Raw genomic sequence first — 23,122 nt, forward strand, 5'->3', positions numbered from 1 at the left:
TCTGAATTGGAACCATTCTCCCTATGATCTTAATCTTTAGCAGATACTCATGGGGTTCACAGATGGAAGCGTGAAAAGTCTGAGCCGTCTCAGGAACATGTAACAGGACTTACGGGGGGGTGTAAAAAGAGGGGTGTTTTCTTCATTAACCTGTGTTTGCTCCCTTAGTCCATTATGGGCAGTGAGATGTGCTAATTATTTTAAATTGATTTAACTTCTGTCACATCAATAGCCTCAGATGTGGGATAAGGGGACCAAACTTTGGTTTCAGTTTTTTCCAGGCTGCTAGCTTATATAATGTACAGCTTTGAATCAGCAGGGACAGTTTTTACAGCCTGGAGAAAACATAAGCAGAGTGTTTCATGCTTGGATGGGAGAGAAGAGCACTTTATCCACTTATCTTTTACTTTGCATACTGCTGTTGTTGGGTCCTCTAGCTTTTACTTGTCGATAAGACAAACTTTCTAAAGAGAGGGTTTATTGCAGGAAATGTGTACATATTAGAGGCCACATACACAACATGCATTAATTTCTGAGTGACAATGAGCAGAAGCTACTTCAGATGGTGTCAAGGTCGAAAACTGCATCTCTGCAGACTGTGGTGAGAGGCAACAGATCTACCTCCTGTTGTAAACAGCTTTTCTGTGCTTCCCGAGAAGTGTGCAAGCATTGTCTAGCCCTCACAGCCGTCCCTGAAGAAGTTAGGTCTGTTTTTATCGCTGTATTATAGGCAGAGAAGGTGGTGTGCTGAAAAATGAAGTCACAAGACTAGCAAATCAGTGTAAGCAGCAAACCAAGATACCAGAAGCCCTGGCTTGCCAGCCTGTCTCATTACATTATGCCCAAGTGCTCTGGGCAAACCCTGTTCTTTTGACTGTGTTTGTACATAGCATTGGTGATAATAGCAGGCTTCAATAGTGATTCTAATTCTGATTTTTAGACATAAGATTACCATTTCCATGACAGGGCCTATCCTCAGGCTTCCCTGTAGATAAAAAGATGTTTTCATTTCTTTGTTAGAGTATTGAGAGGTGATGCTAGATGTGCATAGGTGTCACAGAATGGATAAATAAAAAATATCACCCACAGGCAAGAGAAATCAAGAAGCCTGTGAGCATCACTCTGTATGTAATGTTCTGAGGTGGCAGTGGTATGTTCTTAGTCCAGCACTTGCAAGACTAAGTCATTACACTGTGCTGCTCCCCTCATAGCAGACCATATGGTAAGATCCTACTGTGCATGTACTGCCCCAAGGGTCCTGCTCACAGATGGAGCAATGAAACCAAAAAGCTGGCTGTGCAGGAGTTCAGTAGGTTTGTTGTAACTGCTTTGCCATGCAGACATTTCAGTTGCCTTTATGTTTGACCTGTTTTTATAGGTCCTGACAAGGTCTGTAAAACAAACTTATTCTTAATTGCCATTCACACAATTCTTATCTTACCATTCTTAATTTTAAAAAGTTAATATGGGAGTCGGGTGGGATAAGTTTTTGCATTTGTTGCTTGCAGTAATGACTATTTTCCCTATTTTAACCCTGAAACAGAAGGAGAAGCCATCTTTTTTTTGCAGTATTTGCAGAGTGACAATGGTTATATGAGCAGTTACTGCAGGCTGGTTAGTGCAGTGTAAAATTACACTGTTTCACTGGGAAATGAGCCTGTTGGTGTGGCCAGGGAGATACCAGTGCAAGCAACTGAAACGGATGATATTTGAACTCCTTAGAGGATATTGTATAGCTTTTTATCACAGCCCAGTCGTAGCTGACATTTAAAATGTGCAGCAAGAAAGAGGGAGAGAGATTAGGATGTCTCCGTAGAGGTACTGCAGCCCATCCGGGCTTTTCAGAGCGAGAAACTGTACCCAACTGGGTATCACTAGATGGTATCAAAATGCTTGCTTTGTTGTCTGCTTAAATTATAACCAGGTACACCATGTGTGGGAAGGGATTTTTGGGGGAGAAAAGCTACTTAGCATCAAGCTGAGGAAACAGCAAGGCACTGCTGTTGGGAAGGCTGTGTGAAGAGCCAGGCCTCCTGTTTCCTTCCAACACTGAGCAACTTTTCTCGTTTTAGGAACTTTCCGCTGTACCTTCTGTGAGACTGAAGTGGAAGAAGATGAGTCGGCAATGCCCAAAAAGGATGCAAGGACACTCGTTGCAAGATTTAATGAGCAGATTGAGCCCATCTATGCGCTGCTTCGTGAGACGGAAGACGTTAACTTAGCCTATGAAATCCTGGAGCCAGAACCCACAGAGATTCCTGCCCTGAAGCAGAGGTGGGAACCCGCCTGGTCTTCTCTCACTGCACTGCTTCCTTGTAGTGTGCTCCTTTCTGTGGGGCTTTCCTAAACCTTGTGCAGTCTCTGGCTGCATTGAGGACTTACTTGTTCAGCACCAACTGTGCAAGAAACTAACAGATTCCCCAAGGAATGTGTGGTTTATAAGGAGACAAAGGGCTGTAACCATTTTTTACTAAACAAGGCAGATGGCTGTTCTTCTGGTCAGCTTCCTGCATGTAGTTTTCTGTGAGGTGGGATGCTTGAATTGCCTGCTGCTTGCTGTGCTGCGGCTGGTATGCATACCAAGGCCTTGCCTCAGTATTTAAAAAATGCAAACTGCAGCCCCTTGACAAAACTCTGAAGGTGCCATCTATGCTGTCTTCTTTCTCTCAAGCACTTATCTTTCATCTATTTATTTTGCTTCTACACGGCTTTTGAAACTAAGCTGTCTGCAGTCTACACCTTTTACTTCAAATCCACATATTACAACATTCTACTTTGAAGACTTTACTTGTAATAAGGGATTTTTTTTTCTTCTGATTTTCCCCAACTTGTTACACACCTTTTTGGGAGGAAACCATGTTGGAGTCAAAAACTCCTTAAAATGTTCTTACCTATGGAAATGACACTTTCTTCCAGAACATTCCTAGCTGTACAAAAACAGATGATGTTTAAATAATGCAGAAAGATGTGGGGAGCTGTCAGTTCTGTCAGTTCTTGTGAAATGTGATGCACTTCACTGTATTTAAAAAAAATTAATTAACACAGGGGAAAAAAATGTAACATGAGGGGATGCATTCCCACAGTGCCTTGAGGTGCTTGGCTTTAGTTAATGGGAGAGCGAGCAGAATACACTTTTTTTCTCTCAGGCTAACCTTGAGAGAGAATGTGCCTCATATATTCATGCTAGACAGTTTCTAATTAATATAATAAAAATTCTTTGTCTATTCATAGGCTTTTTCTAGCCAAGAAGGTAGCTATTTTTCCTCATCATTCTGATAGAAAAACAGAAGCAATATAAAGAATGGAAGAGATTTTCCCAAGGTTGCTCAGCATGTCTGGTGATAATGGGGAATCCTTGAAGCCTTTATACCCGAGCTGAATCACTAGACTTTGTTTTAAAATCTCTCTTCTGTAGTTTAAGTAGTAGAACTGGGATAACCCTACCAAAAAGAGAGTAATTTCTCAGTCTTCCCCTTTTGTGTACAGGAAATTATCACAGCAGAAGCCTGGTGCAGTCCCATGATTAAATAGCAGCGCCCACTTACTTGACTCTTAAATACTTAAAAAACATTGTAAATGATTAATTACTCTGTGAAAGGAATGACAAAATAAATAGGCAGCCTTTTAAATGCTTACTTGAGCACAACTTGCTTCAGTACATACAATGATTTAATTATTTATTAACTCTCATTAATTCAAAGCAGCTAATTCCATGGAAGCACTGCTGTGAGATTTTTTCAAAGTGCCAAACCCTGGGTTATTTATTCTCTCTGTTTTTATGGAGTTTTGAGTGTCTAAAATCATTGACAAAACTGACATTTGGTGATTCTGAAACAAACAGAAAAGGTCACAAAATGCCTGCATCTTCTCTTTGCACTGACACAGGCAACTTATGTATGTTCAGGAGAGTTTTTAGGAGCTCTAAGCCACAGCACTGACATTGCATAACTGTCATGCACCTGCCTTGGGGAACTGGGTAGATCTTCATTTATATTTTTCTAAGAGGCTGTTAATTTTCTTAATCTTGGCAAAGCATGAATTAGCCCCACAGGTTTCATAATAAACCTGCTTTACTTAAGCCCTTCTCTGTGGTTTTCAAAAAATTACGGATTTTAATAACCCCTCTATTTTCTTGTGTCAAAATAGCATGATTTCAATTAACAAAAAATCTTCACAGAATTAATTTTCTGTGGTCATGCTGTCAGGAACCATGGGTTGTCTGTTGTGAGGTTGAAGCTCTTAAGAGCAGCACAGTGAAAAAGTGTTTTATTTCAGATATGGCAAAAAAAGAGTTATCCCCATTATGCAAGACCTTAATAGTCTGGGCAGGATTGAGATGAAAATTTCAAGTTGTTTGCCCATTGCACAGTGTGGTTTCTGTGGGCCATACCTCAGCTATGTCAAAGACTATTTATGTTGCCTTTAAAGGCAGCTAAACCACTCATTAAGGGATTTCCATCAGAGTGAATAAAACAACTGATGGGTAACAGAGCAAATGTAGCCACATCTGGGCCACTGAGCTGCCACAGTTCCTGACTGCAAGGTGGCCATGTGAAGTCTAGACCAAGGTGAGGAAAAAGCAGATCATGGATCTTAGAGAGAGGTTTAACAGTGCAGTCCTTTCATCTGCTCTGTGCTGCCTGTAAGGCAGCTCATGCACCTGGCGCCTGATCCGTGGTGGCTAATCCTGTACTTTGGAATAGAGTTGCTGAACGTAAGTTCTCTTCTTGCAGAAAGGAGTATTCCCCTGTTCAGGTAGTTTTAAGGTGTTGCTCATGTCTACAGACAGTGTCACTCAAGATACAAAGCAGTAAACTGAGGCACATTTGCAAAGCTCACTGGGCTCCAAAAGTGGACAGCAAGTGTCTAGATGGTTCCATCTCAGTGTGGGACATTGCAGTTGATCAGTTGAAGTAATTAGTACTGTAGGTGTCTCTTAGAACTGTTACTTTCATTTTTGAAACATTCCTGACATCGTGGAATAAGTGTTTCGCTGTGAAATGATACCATGTAGGAAAAAAGTCGATTTCAAGCACAGTTACAGGGGCCTCTGTGCAAAAGTATTATTGGGTAGTTCCTGGCACTGAGTATTTAGCTATCACGCTGTAGTCATGGGGAGGGAGAGCTTGGGGGAGAGCTGCATTGTGCATCTTGTGAGGAAAGTGGATTACATAAAATTGTCAGGGAAACGCTAGTTAGAGATTTCTATTGTGTGGGAAGCAGAGTGGCGCTTTTCACAGAACACACGCCTGTCTTGGAGAGCTGAAAGGTACCAACACTTGAAATAACACGCTGGGAAGAAGGTCTCTGTGTGGTTCCTTAGGTTATATAAGCAACACATGCGCATGAGCCTTCTGCCCCAAGATTCAAGGCTGCTGTGAAGCTCTCCTAGCAGAGCTGGCTGCAGGAGAGAACTGCTAAGTGTATGGACACATGCTAACACAGATGCTGTGAAGCATTTTGCTAACAGAGCCCAGCAAAATCACTACTGAGAGGCTGTGAGTAGCCCTCAATCCAAACTGTGGAACAAAGCACCAGTGTTTTTTATCTGGGGGAGAGAGATGTTCACCTACCTGTCTATTTTCCCTTCACTGTTTCCCCCTAAAAATCCAGCAGAATTAGCTCATCAAGCAGTGGGTAAGTCCTTGCTGAACTAAAAAAACCTGCATATTATTCAGGACCTCTCCAACTGCAACTTTATTTTAAGCTTCCTGGTTGGAGTAAAGGTCATTGAGTAGACAACAGTAACTGAACTGTGCTCACTGATGACAACTGTCAGCTCAGCTGGCATCATTCATTATCCCTGGTGGATTTGCTCTGGACAAGAGGAGGAGTTGAGACAGGGCTGTTACTTATGAAAAGCCCTAAGTACCACTGGCAGTCAGATGACTGAAATTATATGTCTGAGGGTGGGTACAGTCTGCAGCAGATCTGTTTCTCTGAAAAGATGAAATATTCTGAAGTAGAGGAACAGTCACATTTGGCTTTCCCCACCCCTAGACCAGTGAGTTTCCATTCAGCTGCTTTCCCTGATCTATGCATATGTAGCAACACAGGCCAGAGAGTATTTTGGGCTCATTGCCATCATCATGTGCAGAAAATATTCCACCTGATGTCCTCTTTCTATCAGATCCAAGCAGGAATGTTTTTCTCCCTCAGTCTCCTGAGCTAGAAGGGGCCCTGGAGGGAAATGTGCTGGCTGCAGCTCCTCTCAGGAGGCAAAGGAGGGCCAGGCTTTGACTGCCTTACATTTCGCATCAGTCAGTACCTTTCCTTCTCCAGCTTTTCCACAATGAAGGCTGTTCTTCTGTCTTGCCGCCTCCTGCACACCATCAGCATACAAATTCCTTTGCCCAGCCCTAGTCCTCTGGTTTGAAGGTGCTTTCTCATCTTTCTTTTCTACCTGGACTCCCCACTTCTCCCAAAGCTGTATCTGTGGATAGTACAGATCTCCTATGTAACACAGGAGAGGTGACTTATCATGTGTGTTGTCACTCACAATTCAAGCAAAAGTTTGAATTGTGTTTTTCTTGGTGAGTTAACTCCTTGAATCCTGTGGTTAATAACAGTTCACAGGTCTGAGCATGCTGGGTCTCTGGGCCTACTATCTGCCATAGTTAAACTTTAGTGCTTTTTTACTGCAGTATATGGTTGCTGTGTGAAGGCCAAAAAAAGGCTTTTCCAAATACCAGACTACTGTTCGACTGTTTTGCTGCTGTGGCTTTTGTTTCAGGACATTCTGGAATTTTATGTTTGTTTTTGCATGAGTGCATCTGCATCTCTAGTGCTGTCTCGTTTTTTCAGTGTCTATGGTGGATGTTGCCATGGCCTTATGTAGGGTTTGCCATTAGAGATTTATGAGTTTCCCAAACTATCAAGCTGGTGCAGAAATTCCTGACAGAAGATGTTAGAACTGAAAATGCAAGTTCTCAGTGCAGATCATGGGAGATAACTAATCATAGTTAAAGTGACTAAGGAGGGGCTAAGTAGCTAAGGAGGGGCTTGTTCTGAGTGCTCTGTTTTTATCTCTTTGACTTTCATGTAGCAAAGAGCGTGCAGCTGGTGCTGGTTCAGGGACAGCAGCCGGCCTTGCAAGTGGACACCATCGGGAAGCATGGACTACAAAAGGACCATCATATGAGGACTTGTATACCCAGAATGTTGTCATCAGCATGGAGGACCAGGAGGATCTTAACCGGTCTGCAAGTGAAGGAAAGCCAGCCAGAGAGAGACCAATTTGGCTGCGTGAGAGCACGGTGCAGGGGGCTTATGACCCTGATGAAATCAAAGATGGTAAGAAAATCCACAGAGCAGAAGTACTGCTCTGCTTATACAATGCCTTTACAGTGCTGTCAAAAACATGTTCTCCTCTGTGTGTACAGCTGCTGCCCCCAACACTCCAGAGTTTGTTCCCCTCTTCTGTGCAAAGCATGTATGTGTAGGTAGATGTAAAAAATCCTGACTTATTAGGTCCAGGATTGAAATCTAGGTCAGTAAAGCTGAGCTGTCCATGGAATTTTGTGTGGGCTTCTAAAATGTTAATTAACTGTTATATCTTCCACCTTGAGAGTTTATTGCTTCTAGATGAAGGTCTTCTGGTTTCATCTAGAAAGCTGTCTCCCTAATATTAGGTCACTGCTAAAAAATAACATTTATTAATGTTCAGTGACTCTGAAGTCTGCCAGTCTACCAGCAGTATTTATACATTCCCAGCCTTCTTCTTGCCAGTTGTTTCTCAAAACGTGTTATATATCAAGAATACTCAGAATTAAAGCTTCAGGAAGTACAGTAGGAGGGTCTATCACCATGGCAGGTGAGAGTTTATTCCTTTCTGTTTGTTTCTTGTTATCTTTGCATTTATTTTCATTCATCTTGATGTTTGGTTGTCCATATACCATGGTGAAGATCTTGTAACAATTAGTAGAAACATTCTGCTTTGGTATGTGTGCCATTTAAGCTTACACACTGAAAATAGGAAATGAAGACTTTTTATGATTTTTACAAGATTGAGTCAATAGATGCAATCTTTCAGGTCACTTGAGTATTATAGGCTGAAACTGTTGATGCCCTAGGAAGACAAGATGGCAAAAGGGAACCACATGTATAATCATGACACCCTGGAACTAGTGCAGTGCTCTGGAGAGAAGTGGAGTATGTAGATATAGCAGAAGTGAAGAAAATAAATGTGATATAATGGTCAGAAGATATCTAGAGATCTTGTTCACATGTAATGCCTTTCAAGTGTACAAACCCCCAAACATTTTTCACATAGATTAAACAAAGTGAGATGATTGGAACAGCCTCCTCCTGCAGTCTGTAGCAGAGGTTGTTGTTACTCACCAGGAATGGTGACTTCTCGCCCTTTTTTTCTGCTGGACATTCAGTTCACCTGTAGTTTTAAATTGACTCTGTGAGATGACTTCTGGCATACACAGCATAAATGTTTCTCAAGATGCCACTGAAGGACATGGAGGTGGGTATAGCATGATGGCATCACTGCTTAACTTCAGCTACTGGAGATCAAAGAGGACACTTGTGGAAATAGCCTGAAACTGCTGTTGCAACACATAAACAGAGAGGACAGAAACTTGGGACCGTTGACAGAAAAGATTCACTGCATGGATCTGGCAGGAGTGGTTCTTGCAAGCAGGAGACAGTCCCACTCCTGAGCCACAAAGTCAGATTTTGTGGACCTACCCAAGGCTGTTGTCATTTCACAGGTCTCAATGTGATGAGGTATGATATTATTTGACAGAGATGTCTCCCATAGCCTCTTATGCTCCACAGTCACAAGCAGTGAGCTGAGAACAAGGCTGCCAACACGATGCCTTTATTCTTCCTTTCTTTCAGGAATTTGGCAGTGCTCTAATATTAGTAGTTGTAGCCATCACCCATTACTAGAACTTTATTTACAATGAAAACAGAAGTCTGGTGAAGTTAGGGATGGGTCTTTTGGCCTTTATTTTACCACAGGAAAGAAGTAACCACAAACTCCCCTGGCTTTTAGTGCTAAGTGCAGAACTTACTTCGTTAGTTTGCCTGCCTCACAGAACTTTTTCATCTCAAATTGAAAAATGTAATCAGTGCATTTCTGACCCCCAGAGGGAAAGGCTTGGGAGCCAACTGCCTGGATGGGGTGGTGAAACCATGAGGGTCCATGTCTTGGAGGAGCAGGCAAGTGGGTGTTAATGTATGAAGGCAGAATGCCATCCCCTCAGTTCCAGCAGTTGTTCATAGGCAGCATCTTTTGGTTCAAGACAGAAAGTTTGCCACAGGGAGCCTGTCCTACTTTTTAGGCCTTGTTTTTACACAGAGAACTCCATATTTCATTTTTTGTTCTGGTCTTTTTTAAATTTTTTTCCACACTGCACACAGTTTTATTGGTGATGGGTGAACTCGCAGTCCTCTGATCCAATGTAGGATTAGGAAAGGTTTTCTGTGGAATGCTACTTTCTGAGCAGAATCCATGAATCTGCAGACAGACTGCCTACCCAAGCCATATCAAACCCTCCTGGCGATTGTACAGCCAAGTTTTCTGAAAGAGGAGCACAGGCCATGTGTGTTAGCTGGGACACTGAAGTCCCCTTCAAATAAGAGGTCCATGTAGGGAGCCAGAGAGACAGTCTGGGCTGTTTCAGCTTAGAGAGCAGGAGCTGTTTTAACGCAGCCTCCCATGCTGTGCTGCACAGCTTGGCTGAAGGCTGTGAGCTGCATCTGCTATATGAAATAGATCCTGCTCCATCTCACCACCATGTTCCTTTAATGAGCTTTTCCGCTTCCTGCCTGATAGGTGCACCTCTGACCTTACCAGACACAGCTGTGTTAAATGTTGTTTTGTAAACATGTTTTTGCATATTCCTTGTCTGCCTGGACCCATTTGCTTCTCCATCTTAATCCATATAGACAGGGAGCTCAGCAGGACAGGGCCTGGTTTTGGGTCTATATTTTATGGTCTACGCTGGCAGCACCTTGTGGTCTTGGTCATCTCCCCAAGTCCCCCAGGTTGTGGTCAGACAACTTGGAAACAAAGGAACAAAAAGGAAATGCCCTGTGCTCGTTCACCTGTGAAACAACAATAAGATACTTGTTCTGTCTCTGACAAGTGTCAGCTGTATGGTCTGGATATCTGAGGCCCAGATTTAGCTCCAAAGGACTGCTTTGCTTTCTGGTCCACTGTAGTGCCTGAGTTGGACACCTCCCTGGGGCAGTCTTTTCCAAGTGCCTGCCTATCATGCGTTTTTTGTCTTTGCTTGCAATGTGCTCCTGGCCAAGGCTTCCAGCAGGGAGCCACAGTGACTCCAGGCTTCCCAGCTCCTAGAAAATGTCAGTACTTGTTCTGCCATTATGAAAAAAAACAGAACTATATCTGTCTTTCAAGGTGGAGGAGGAGGTGGCTTAGAGAAAAGGGGTGACTTGGCCAGCTGTGCTCAGTGGTAGTCATAATAAAGGTTCAGAAAACCTTCAGGGCTGTCACACAGATCTCTGTGAAGAAATGACCACTGCCTTGTGTCTCCTTGCAGGGGGCCGGGATCTGGATGCTTTCCAGGAGCGTGAGGAGAGCCGGGCAGCACTGGATGATAATGAGGAAGTGATGCGTGCCCTGCTTATCCACGAGAAGAAGACGCCTTCTGCTTCCACAGTCACTGTTGGAGGTACCGCTCCTCTCTCCGGTGGCAACGCTAGTGACTCTGAGAGCGAGACAAGCGAGTCAGAGGAGGAATCCCCTCCCCGCGCTGCTGCCACGGCCACCACAACGTACGGGCTGGAGGAGGAGGATGAGGATGAAGAATTTGAGGTGGTGGCAGAAGACCCCACTGTCACAGTGGCTGGGCGCCCACACTCTTACAGCCAAGTGAGCCAGCGCCCTGAGCTGGTGGCCCAGATGACGCCAGAGGAGAAGGAGGTTTACATTGCCATGGGACAGCGCATGTTTGAGGACATGTTTGATTAACTGATTCCTCCTATGGCGTTTTTTAAAAAGTGACTTTTTAAGCCAGAGACTCCCTAGTAAAACAGAAGACCGAAGCGCGTCTTTCCTCCCCTGTGTGCAGGGACACTGCGGCTCAGCACTGCTAATCTCAGGCATCTTGCTCACCAGAGCAGGGGAGCAGGAAAGCTGCATGTGCCAAAACAGGTAGGGAAGGACAAATCTCAGAAGTGAAGATGCTTGCAAAGTAAAAATGTTTCAGGCTGCGCTGCACAGGCACTGCTTTAACTTTCTCCAAGGCCCTAGCAGCTCCTTTTCCCGATTGCTTAGAGTTGTTTTTTGTTGCAGATCCTAGTGAAGTCTACATCCCTGCCCTCAGAGGACATAAGGGCTCCATAGTCCGAGCAGAGTGCTCTGCAGAGGAGGGCGTAAGTAACATACAGCTGCCTGTGATCAGCAAGGGGAGAGGAGAGGGAGGCACTTTGCTGATGGCAAGCTTGGGCAAGGCTTGTAGCTGACCAGTTTGCCAGCTGCCACTGGCCACCAGAGTGGCTGTTTCTAAGCAGGCCTGTAGGCAGCAACCTTTTCTTGCTCCCATTCACTCCTTACTGGGACTCAGAACCTCAAGGTCAGGTGTAACCTGAAAAACTCAGTGAAAGCCTTGGCAGGCACACACAGTCACCCTTTGTCAGTGTAACAAATGCCCTCCATGGCTCTGAGCTGTCAGAGTGCTCTGACTTACCAGGAGATACCTTCATTTTCCAGTATTGTTGCCTGTTGCTTCTGCCTAGCCCTGTCTAAACTCCAGTGTTGCAAACAGTTCATATTGGGCAGGGCTGCTGTCAGGCAGTGCCAGAGAAATGGCATAACTAGTTTTTATTTGCAATCTCACCAGGGCTGTATGATTTTAAGAGGAATTATACAACTTTGAATTCTGCTTTGGCACATTCTTTTACCACAGAAAAACATTTATCAGTGCCTATAGAGCAATATAATGTTTGTAATGTTTTTCTCTTTCAATTGAAAATGTTGCTTTTTTAAAATTGTTGACTTTTCCTATACAGTACTACAATAAAACAAAATGATAAAAGAATTCCGTGTTCCAGAGGATAGAGGCTGCATTACATGCTGTTCCACTTACATGGGCAGCACAAATTTGCTGTTCACTGAGACTGTAAATCTGTTTTATACTAACTATGCTTTCTATGTTCTGCTAACCTTGTAATGCCTCCTTTGTGGTTTGATTTTCAGCTTCTTGATATTTTGAGTCCCCTCTTTTTTAAATAGTATTTTAAATTTTCTTTTAAGTCATTTTCAAGAGGAATAAATAAACATAAACTTCTCCCCTTTGTCATCTTTCAGTTTGTCATGTGCCTAGTTGGGAATGTTGTTTGCTTATCATTTTGATTTACTTGATTCAGGAAAAAAAAACAATTTACGCTCTCCTTTGAGAGAAGGATTATTTGAAATCCCACTGCACATTTTTTCTCCTTACTAGAGCTTCCTTGAATGCCTCCTGGAATCTCCTGCACTTCCAGGAAAAATGTTTCATTAACTGGTGCCACAGGAGGCCCTCCTTTTTGATCAGCACTTCCCTTCCTTTCCTTCTTCCTTAAGTGAAAGCTGATGGTAGAGGTCTCACAGACATCACGTTGCTAATTAAAATGGTATTCTGGTGTAGACAAACCTCCAAGATCTGGTATCAAGCTTCTAGATAACAAGTCACAGAGCTGATAAGTTAGATTCAGTGATCAGCTAACAGTAAAAATGTGCTGTACCCGTTCTTTCTTGATTTAATCTACCTGAATTTAGTGTTAACAATGGAGAAAAGCAGGTAGATTTATAAGGAGCCAGACAGACACTGAGAACTAATCCTGAATACAGTACAGCTACTGGTGCTCATAACTCACCAGGAGTTATATACTGAGTTTTTAGTTTGCAAAATCAAACTGTAGGTTTAGTAAAGCTTATGTGAAGAAACATGGAGCATAATCATCTATAAAGTAGTGTGTCTACTTAATAAACAGATTTAATTGTGGTTTGTGCAGGAGTTGTAGCTTTTGTCATTCAGCAAGCCATGTCCTGCACATGAGGGAATTGGAACAGCGGTTTTTAGGGCTTGCCTTCCATCTCTCGTCTGCCACATGCAGCCCTCAGGAGGACTGGAAAGGTCAAGGTACTTGAGCAGATATCATCAGTGTTTCCTGCCCTCTCTAACCGCTCCTGGATTCGAAAGGATGGCTGCTCTGCTCCATACCAGCCGGTTCAGGCTGTTGTCCATACACTGCTACTTCCCTGTTGTGACAAGCTCTGCTTGAATGAGCAGGAGCACATACAGTCAGTAGTGTCCTCTTTCTTTTCCTGCAGCTGAAGCAGAGCTCTACACACATGCCAGGAGGGAAAGAACAGCCTCTGCAAGCAAAGCCAGGCACTGCCAGCAGGTTGGTGCTAATGCAAGGGATAAAGCCATCAATTCTGAGGAAGGCCCAGCCATTTCCTCTGCCTGCTGGACCACATGTGCTGCATTAATGCTAACCCAATAACACTGTGAGTGTGGTCGAGTGCTGAAGCCTTCCTGGGTGAATGTTCTAAACCCATTCAAACCAGGTGCTGTATCTGCTTCCGGCTTGAAGTGCATTTTATCTGACGAGTGATATTTGAGAGTTCAAGAAGCACTTGAACAATGCTCTCAGGCACATGGTGTGATTCTTGGGGCTGCTGTGTGCAGGTCAAGGAGTTGGACTTTGATGATCCTTGTGGGCCCCTTCCAACTCAGCAGATTCTATGAATCTGAGAGGCCAAGGCTGGAAAGAGAACTGCATTTCTCAGGCTGCTCCTGCTTCTCTTCCCAAAGGTCAGAGGTACTTCTCCCAGCTGGGCAACAGCTGCCTCTGTTCCTGCGCCTGTTGCAGCTCAAGGAAACTGCAGTAGAGTGATGCCCTCCATGGCCGAGCACAGAGCAGGCTAGAGCAGATCAGTTAAGCTGTTGATGGAGGGAAAGTACACTGTCAACCCTGGAAAACAGGAATGTTATAATCTTTTCTACTAAGCTTCTGAAAATTGGCTTCCTCCATCCAACTCTACTTTTCCTGTGTTGGTTTCTCCTTCAGACTCAGATTGAACAGACTTGCTCTGTGAGAGTCAAGAGATCTGAAGATTCCCCTGGAGGAATCCTGGAGGGCAGAAAAATAGCATCACCTCCTCCCTGAGACATCTAAGGAGCTATGCCTCGGTGATGCCTGCAGTGCCAGGGCATGCTGTGAAGTTTGACAGGGCCTGGGGGGGAACAGCCTGCTGTGCTTGGGTCTCTGTCTCCCACTGTGCCTCCATAGGAGGAGAGAGAAAATTGTCTCAGGAATCAAATGCAAGACAAAACCTTTATGGAAATGGACAGTTTATGAGCAGGTGGAAAGACATGTCAGCAGCAGAGCAAGCCAGCGGGCTGTCTGGGGGCAGGCTGTGGAGGAGAAGCAGCAGCACCCCCGTTCCTCTGCTCTGGTATGTGTCAGCATAAACAAGGGAGGCTGTGGGCTCTGCCCTTGGAAGAGGGAGGTGTCACTCAGTACTGCAGATAATTGCTCTGGGCTCCCCAGCACTGGTATTGCCTTATCCCACTGGAACCCCTGGGCAAGGTAACCATGCTCCAGGCTTGTTCACAGGAGGCTTGGGAGTATTGAGAATAGACAGCCAAAGATCCCAAAGCATCCCAATGCACTCCAGTTTAAAGTGTATTGACTGTGAGACAAAACAGCCTCTTCTCCAGGAGCCCAGGAGCTGAGCTGCTTCCAGAATAATGATCGATATTTACAAAGTCCAAGGAGATCATCACTCATACAGTCTTGATAGGAGGCGTAGCCAGATGCTTGAGTCTGTTTAAGACGTAATTGCACAGAAAGTCATGGAGAGGCCACTGCTAAAAGGAGTGGCAGTAGGGAGCGATGTCTGAGTGCTGGTGCTCCTGGAAAGCTGCCTGCCTGCTCCCTCCTAGCAAGCAGAGAGCAGAGCACCGGCTGTGCTGTTTGGGACTACACTTCTGTCACGATATCAGAGCTATTTTCTCTCTCTTTCAAAGTTATCCAGGGAAATCTGGGCTTTTGCCTGTTTGGGATACCTAAATGAGCTGCCAGAAGGTGGTTTCTTATTTACCAGCATTTAGATAGAGAGAATGAACCTAATTCATATTTAAACAGAAATCAAATTTTGGAAGCACCTACTGTATCATTAAAAAACATTAAGGACAGTGAATATTTGTGCAACCATCCTGAAGCAGCAGACAGAGAGACTCTGAACGAGATGCTTTAAATATAACAGGTATTTTTGCTTAAAATATGTTTGTGACCCAAATATAATTTAATTTCCATGCCTTTGAACAGTTTGATGCTAATGAGCCAGCCGGGGATGGCAGTGAAGAGGCTGAGCCAGCCGCATCGGAAGCGTCTCAGCTCCACTGCAGTGCGTTAGAGGGACCCTGCGTGCGCTTCGCCCCGGCTGCACGCAGCCACCAATGCGCAAACCCTGCCCAGAGCTGGCCACAGCAGCACAGGAAACCTCGGGCGGCTCAGCCAGAGAAACAGGCGGGCATCCAGCCTGGAAATTAAGGCTGATCAAATGCTGTTCCATGAGCATTAATGTCTGTGTACAAAAAAAGGTGCATCTGGCAAGGAGGAAAAATCACATCTCATATAGATGTGATTAAAGCCCTGACATACTGCTTCTGCTTATTTTTCACCTGGAATCCGTATCACCAGCCTGTGCCGTCCCATTACGTGCTGGAAGAAGGAGGGTGAGCAGTGCTAATTTTGCAGTGAGCTAAAATTGTGCATAGAGCGGAGAAGCCTGGCTCAGTTCCCCCTGGTAGAGGGATCCTCCTAGTCTTAAACATTTATTTTCTGCACTTCTGACAATGAAAATCTGCCTGATCCAATGTTAAGTTTGCTAGGCACTATTAGTGGAGTCCATGCTTTTCCCGTAACATGCATTATGGGGTTTCAGGTACTCCAAACACCATTAAGGGTTGCGACCAGCTGACCTGGGTACACTTAGGTTGCAGTGTCTGAAACAGCCCTGTCCCATATGAGGGAGTGATTGATTGGGTCATTTTGGTCAGATTATCCATACCTGTCTTTTGCAAAGGTGCTGGTGGTTGTTCTCCCCGTCAGTGCTGATGGGTTCTCATGAACTCAACCGCTCTGTGATCACACATGGATGTCAATTTAATTAAGTTTCAAGTCCTTTACCACCACCACCACCAAGCAGCTCTGGCTTGTGCTGTGTCTGCTCTTGGGTCATGTGGCACTGTCATGCTGAGGTGCACCATGCAGATCTGAGCCATGACTGCCTCAGGCTGTACCACATCCTGGCAGAGAGGTTTAATGAATGGTACATCTGTGCTTTCTCCAAAAGCAAAGCTTTGGCTGGGCTTGGGCCCCCTAATTTCCTACAGTGGGGATGGAACTGGCATCAGCTCCAGGCTGGTCACTCCCTTTCACCCATTCTTTGCTGCTTGAACTAGATATGATTTGGTAGGGCTGGGTTTGATTTTCTTTTTTGTAATGCTTATTCTTTTTGTTCCTTGAGAATATTTTGAGTTGCTGGATTTCTCATGTTTTCCTGCTGCTTCAAACAAGAAAAAAACATTTTTTAATGCAAATGAGGCTGTAAAATCTTTTTAGGGAGACATATCTGCTCTCCCTGCCCTGTCACCACAATTACTCTTCCATTGCCATACAGTGTTTTCTTCCAAGATGTATGCTTTCAACATCTCTCAGCCCTTCTGGTGATGTCAGGAGATGAAAACTATTCCCATTACAACAGGGAAGAGTAGAGGGAAATGGAGTTAGAGGAAAATAGGGCCTTTAGAAAATGGTGCATCATGAGGGAAATTTCACTTTTGCATACTCTTCCAGGCCACATGGGTGCTGTATCCAAGCAAGGAAAAATACAATGTGCTGAAGAGGGACTTGGCTTATAGTGTGCTTATCCTGGTGTATTCCCTTGCTTCTGAGGCCCATTAGGAAGGGTAATATTCTCCAAGTGTGCCAACCTTTCATAAGTTGTATAAAAGCAACCAACTTCTACAGGAGCCTGCAGGTCCCTTTGAATGGTCTGACTCCCGCTTTCACCATCCAGAAAGGTTCGGTGCAAAAATACCTCGCAGCAATTAGTTGCAAAGCCAAATTCAGTTGTCACATTAAAAAGTACCTCTTTCTTTGAATATTTCACTTGAGTGTGCTGTTATGTCTGTGTATGAGAAACAAACACATAAAGCCATGCAGGGGGCTGCCCAGCTCTCCTCAAACATGTCTACCTTTGGGAGCATTAACAGGTAAGGACTTTTGTACGGTTTTAGGTAGGACCTAAGAGCAGCAAATGATAATGATAGTAGGAGTTTTTGATAACTAGACAATTGTCTTGTCATTGTAGCCTGTCTGAAGTCCAGACTAAAAGCACTGCTCTCCACAGACAGCAGACATGGGTTCTTACAGAACACGTGTCAAAATGCCACATTTTCAGTGCTTTTAGTGTTGGGTGTGTTTTTCTTTAACTCTTTGCAGTTTTTGCTCCTCATGCAGTGGGCATAAGCATCTTTTGGTGCACTTATGGACCAGGTGCTACCACAAACTAAAACCTCCAGCTTGGCAGAGCTCCTTGTGGGATGGCTAATTCACATGCTAATGGGATGTGTCCCAGGAAAGGTGTGAGTAAAGCCATTAAAAACATGCAATACAAGCCAGAAGAATACTGTGTGCAAAGCAGCTTGTTCAGTGGTCAAAACTGATGAACAGGAGATGAACAGCTCCCTGTTTGCAGAATGTGTAGGGCAGTCTGCAGTGGACATAAAAACTGCTTCATGTCTAACTCAGTCCTAAAAAGAGCATCAACACTGTAAGCCCATGTTGGAAGGGAAATAAATCATGCATCACTAAGGGATTATTTATAATGTTTGTTGAGTAGAAGGGTGCAGTGAACCAGAACCTTTCTCCGTCCCATACAAAAGACACTTGGGCACCTGGGGATGTAACAGTGAAGCAGAAATGGGAACAGTTCTGACCTCACAGCTGCCAATGGATTGCTCTGCACAGGAAATCCAGCATTTTTTAGCACTAGAAGAAGCCAAATGTTCCATGAGACCAGTGCAGTCTGTGCTGTAGCTGTGACAGCTGCAGAAACAGAGAGAGAGCTGTTGTGATTCAGATACTCATGCTTGTCCCCTTTGTTTTTTACAGGAGCCATGGCCATGCTGCAGGATTCATGGAACACGTTAACAGAAAGAGCTCTACGTGGAGCATAGTCTGCTAGAGATGGTTACTTTCCTTCCTTCCTGGCCTGGCCACTTCCCCCAGCCCTCCCCTTGTATTTTGAAGAGGAAAAATATGAAAAGTAATGAATTTTTGCTTTAAAGAGGAGGAACAAAACAGATGATGCACAAGCCTGTAGCTTAATGGCAAGGAATCAAGGAGAAAACATGGTTGCAGGTGACTCTCAGTCCATCTTGCTGTTAACTTTCCTCACAGAATCTCAGAGGGCCTCACAGGAGAGCAGGAGCTAAATTGCTTGAGCTTGGGTGGACTCTCCAATCCATCCCAAAGGGACAGAGCAGGGGGCTCCCACGCACATTTCCGAGGCACTGCACAACTGAAGGGTTAAATGTCTGCAAAAGTGTAGAGGAAAGTGAAGAAGTATCAGGAGAGCAATAAACAGGGCACTTACGTCCTCCTTAATCACAGCCCAGCCTTTAGGAGGTCTGCAGGGAGAACTAATGGATTAAATACAGGTATTAAATGAAATCTTGGAAACATTTCCCTCACCTGGCAGGACTGAGAGGCTGATGATAATGAGGGAGTGCTCACAGTGCATCTGAGCTGCAAGAGATGACCGAAGGAGTGAGGGCCACAGTTCTCCTAGGTGGCCATGGGATTTAATAACCTGGGTTTGCCCTCTTGCTGCCAAGGCCAATCTTGAACTAGGGCAGTGTGAACTGCCCCTCAAGTGACCGTAGCTCAGCTAAGTATGAGGGGTTATCTGCTTTCTCTTTTACTAAGTGGATGGTATGATTGGAGCCCCTTCATGACCAGGTGGTTTGCAAGTGTTCACAGAGAGGGCAGGTCTGCCCACAGCTGAAACCAGCACTGTGAACTCAACTCCAAAAACTAAGTGGCAAGGGCTGTGGGCAAAGCTAACACATCTGTTGGGAGAAAGCAAATCATGTTAATAAATGGTATAATAATTCAAAGTATTTTCTCAATATAAGGCTAAATTAAAGTAATACACTTCTTAGGGACAAATCGACAGCAATCAGGTTAATCAAAGTGACGTCTAAAATAATCTGACACAAGTAGAAAATCCTATTTAGCTAAGTAATGATACTAGTCATTTTATTCAGTCATTTTCAGAGTATAAAGAGAATCCTTCATCTTTGAAGTCAGTGACATTAGTTTCTCCAGCTCCTTTTCTTTTTCCTAGCATACTTCCCGTTGCTTTCAGAGGGTCACTGGCTGGGATGCCTGTCTCCCACACTCCTCCTGCCAGCACCACCTCAATAAAACCCCAGCAGCAGTTGTGCTTCATCAACATACACCATTTAGGTGCTAAATTAGAGGTTGCTTGAGCATTACTGGGAGTTGAGAGTTCCCCCTTATGTTTTAGACCAAATCACACTGTGCTTGCGGCTGCTGCTGCTGTATTGGCAGTGGGGAAAGGCCAGGTCGATGAGGTGCAGCCAAGATCAAGGTAATGATCAGGTCTGCAAAGGGCTGTGCTGGGTATAGCAGTTGTGGGACTGTGAGTGACAGTGACAACACAGCAAAGCTGGCCCTGCTGGTGGGACCTAATGTCATAATGCAAGCAATGTTAATTAAAACAAAGCACCAGCCTATTATTTGAATAATACCCCCACCCCTTAAAAGAGCTTCTGTTCTCAGACTCCTAATTCAGCCCACTGGTTCCACTGACAAGGCTGTATCAGAACCATGCCTCCTCAAGAGGCAGCCCCAGGTGAAAAGGGGATGGAGGAGATGGGCATAGAAATTAAGAATTAACAGCTAATTCATTCATCAGATCTACACAGGCTTTGCCATCTCTTCGCTAGCTTGTAACACACACAGTCCCACCATTGTTCTCACTATGGAATTTTTTAGATCCTTGTCTTCTTTGAATGCAAGTAACTTTTAACTCACTACTAATTTCCCTCCATTCATAATTTTATTTCTGAAATTAACAATTGACATTTCCTCTGTTTGTGCTGCTGAGAAGCAGTTATGCCTTTACAGCTATGATCTACCTGCTGTGACTTCTGGAACCATATTCTTCCTGCCCAGGAATCTCCAAACTACAGAAATGTTTTTGACTCATTTCTTTTGCTCTTGTACATTACTCCTCTGGTTTTTATCCCTAGAGCCCCAGCAGGCAATTAAGTCTTTTCCTTTGGTCCTTGGCTGTGCCATCACCTCCATTGCCCTGGTGTCAAGGAGAAGCCCATACACAGGAAGCTTCTTCAGAAACTCTCCATTGACCTGGGTTGCTCCTCTCCAGCTGTGGAGATAAATGACAGTGAAGTCACTCATCTGTTACATGATCTGCCATCTGGAGTGATTATCCCCCATACAGAAGGGAGTTAACATGAGCTGAGGGATTCCAGTACATCTCAACAGTTTTATTATAAGTGAACTTTAAAAGAGGATTAGATGCAAAAACTATCACCATGCCTTTCCAGCACCAGAGGCACTGGAGATGTAAATTTAAGGACGTAGTCACTATAACTACCTGAGTTATGGCTTCCCAGGGACACCATGTCTTCTCTCTCTTTCCTCAGTCTGAACACTGGAAGATCATCCAAGGGCTCAGCTACTCTGGTGAGGAGAAAAATCTCAATAATGTGGAACATAATGGAGAACAAAGAGCAAAGGTGCTGCAGGGTTCTGCAGAGTGGGAGCAGGGACCTGGAAACATTCCTTCCTTGTTCCTCTTGTTCCACTGGCTCCTGCACTCTCCAGTTTGCAGTTAGCAGAGGCCTGTCCCTGTGCCACCATACAGCACTGCTCCCAGGGCATGAGCCAGTGTTGGCACAGAGATACGTGGGTTGCTCTGGAGTAGCAGGAGTGCCATCAAACCAGATGTCTTTGGAGTCCATCTGTCTTTACACAGAGAATTGTACACAAAGCACCCTCATGTGCATTCTGAAGAGAGCTCACTGGCCCCATGGTTTAATCTCTATGGTTCCATGCTGTTAAAAAGCTGCCAAAGTGCTTCTGGACCACCGCTGGTAATGTCAGCGATGGCTGGGCTTGCAGCGTAGGACATCCAAAGCATAACACCAGCCTGGATGTGAAATGCTACTACAAGAGCCAGCTCCCGTGTCTCCATCTGCAGTGCAGCACATCCACAGCCTGGACAAATGATCTATGAGAAGCTGGGATTTTATTATATTTTATTGCATTATTGTCTTTTCAAGTATTTGTGTCTCCAACAGTACCTGCCAACTTGCTGCCCCACTTGGGTGACAGGCACTGTGGGACGCTTGGTCACCATCAGGGTGGCACTGTCAGCAACAGAGAGGGCTGCTGCAGGCTGCTCTTGGGGGCATTGATCCCGTGAGCTCAGGGGAAGAGCCTAACTGTAGGGGAAAATGGGAAATAACCACTCAAAGGTGTTACGAGACCTCTGGAGCCACATGATCAAGCGAGTCAAACACCCTTCTTGTATCACAGACTTTCTTCTTCATGCAGCCACCAAGTCTCAGCTGTGATTTTTTTCCAGCCGTGCTGGTGGCATATGCCTGTGAGGGGATTTTGAACTGAAGGGTTTAGCTGTACTGGTGCAAAATCCCTGCTGTAAACAAGGCTGATGTCTGTATCTGCCTTTCATTCTTGTAGCAGCCCTTTCCTCTCTCCCCCTTCTCCTCTCTAATAAAGACATCCTGGCAAGCTTCCCGTTTTTCAAGAAGGCTCATAGCTGCCAGTTGCCCTGGCTTTGGCTTCATGTGTGCCTCTTCCTCTGCCCCTATTAATTCCTCTGTAAATCGGATCACGATGAAAGGGAAGCGGCAGTGTAATTTAATTGTCCTCCAAGCAGAGCGCAGTGGAGAGGGATGCTGGCAAGGAGAAGTCCTGCTCATGAGACGCCCTTTTTATCCCTGTATTTTGCTCTGGGGGTGTGGATGTGTCTCAGCATTAGCTTTCTCTCTCCAGGTCCCTTCTCGTAATGCCCAGGAGTGAATCATGGAAGTTTGCTGTGCTGCAGCTTCTCCCCATCGGGAGAACAAGAAAATCAAGACATCCTCGCTCTGTACTGGATGTAGGAGTGGGGGATGGAGATTAATTAGGCAGTCGTTGGACAGAGCTCTGAAATATAACGTTCTCCCTCATTGTGGCTGTCAGGCAGCTCATAACTTGGCAGAGCACCGTTGGATCCTGTCCTGTCTCCAGCGAGTGGAAGTTGGGGATGCAAGAGGGATGGGGAGCAGAGAGATCTGTGTCGGAAGTATTTCCAGCAGAGAGACAGGCTCCTTAGCACAGAGAGCAGGGGTAGCAGTCGCTGCAGCTGATGCAGGTTGTGAAATGACTCTGCAGCATAGTTTAAAAGCACAGAGACTCAGACACACAAACCAACCACTTTGGGTAGGAAAGCACTGCACATGAACAAAGCCCAAACACCTCTGTGTAACTGAGCTCTTTCCCTCAAGCAAACTCGTGGTAACACAGATTATGGCACAGCTTTTCCATTAGGACTTGCTGGGATGCCTGTTTCCCTATGCTGGGTAGAAGCAGGGACAGCTGGACAGCTGCTCTGCTCCGACTGATGCACAGTGACATGTTTGCCATCTCATCTTTACTTGAGCTTTTCCTTGAGGACAGTGTTGGCTCTTTTCTTCCTCTTCTTTGAATTCCACTAAAACTTCTACTTGTTTCTAAACCTTCAGGAAATAGTCTCTAACAATTGGGAAATTACATTAAAACGATCTTTTACTGAGGAGCTGCTATCTGCTATGGTGGGAAAGCATAAGGAAGGTGTTGAGCTATAGTTGAGGGACACTGGGATCACCTTTGATATCAGGTGAATTTATTCTCAAAGACTGACACTGACGTGTGAGCTCATGTATGATGGAGAGATAGGCAGCAGGGGACTTCCTGCATGGAGGTGGAGGACCTTGCACAGCTTTCTTTGCCCAAATGGCTAGAACAAGATGGGGGAGGAGAG

The 23,122-nt window shown here is 44.8% G+C and overlaps 1 protein-coding gene across 12 annotated transcripts in view; it reads left to right on the forward strand.

Moving 5' to 3' along the window:
• The window catches only part of GTF2E1 (general transcription factor IIE subunit 1), an 89,032-nt gene that overhangs the window by 37,602 nt on the left and 28,308 nt on the right, over positions 1-23,122 (forward strand). For 4 of the 12 annotated variants that reach the window (XR_010428115.1, XR_010428116.1, XR_010428117.1 and 1 more), the window contains exons 3-6: positions 2,073-2,274; positions 7,046-7,293; positions 10,521-11,355; positions 18,154-18,402. Coding sequence is in view for 3 of the 12 variants with exons in the window: in XM_064644500.1 (XP_064500570.1) it covers positions 2,073-2,274; positions 7,046-7,293; positions 10,521-10,951 (881 nt within the window). In the remaining 9 variants the exon portion in view is untranslated. Of the gene's footprint in view, positions 1-2,072; positions 2,275-7,045; positions 7,294-10,520; positions 12,270-13,294; positions 13,369-18,153; positions 18,403-23,122 lie in introns of those variants that run through there. The other 8 variants (XM_064644500.1, XM_064644502.1, XM_064644501.1 and 5 more) reach the window with 6 other exon arrangements.

The sequence above is a fragment of the Pseudopipra pipra genome, chromosome 2 (assembly GCF_036250125.1).
Source record: "Pseudopipra pipra isolate bDixPip1 chromosome 2, bDixPip1.hap1, whole genome shotgun sequence".
Classification (NCBI taxonomy): Eukaryota; Metazoa; Chordata; class Aves; order Passeriformes; family Pipridae; genus Pseudopipra; species Pseudopipra pipra.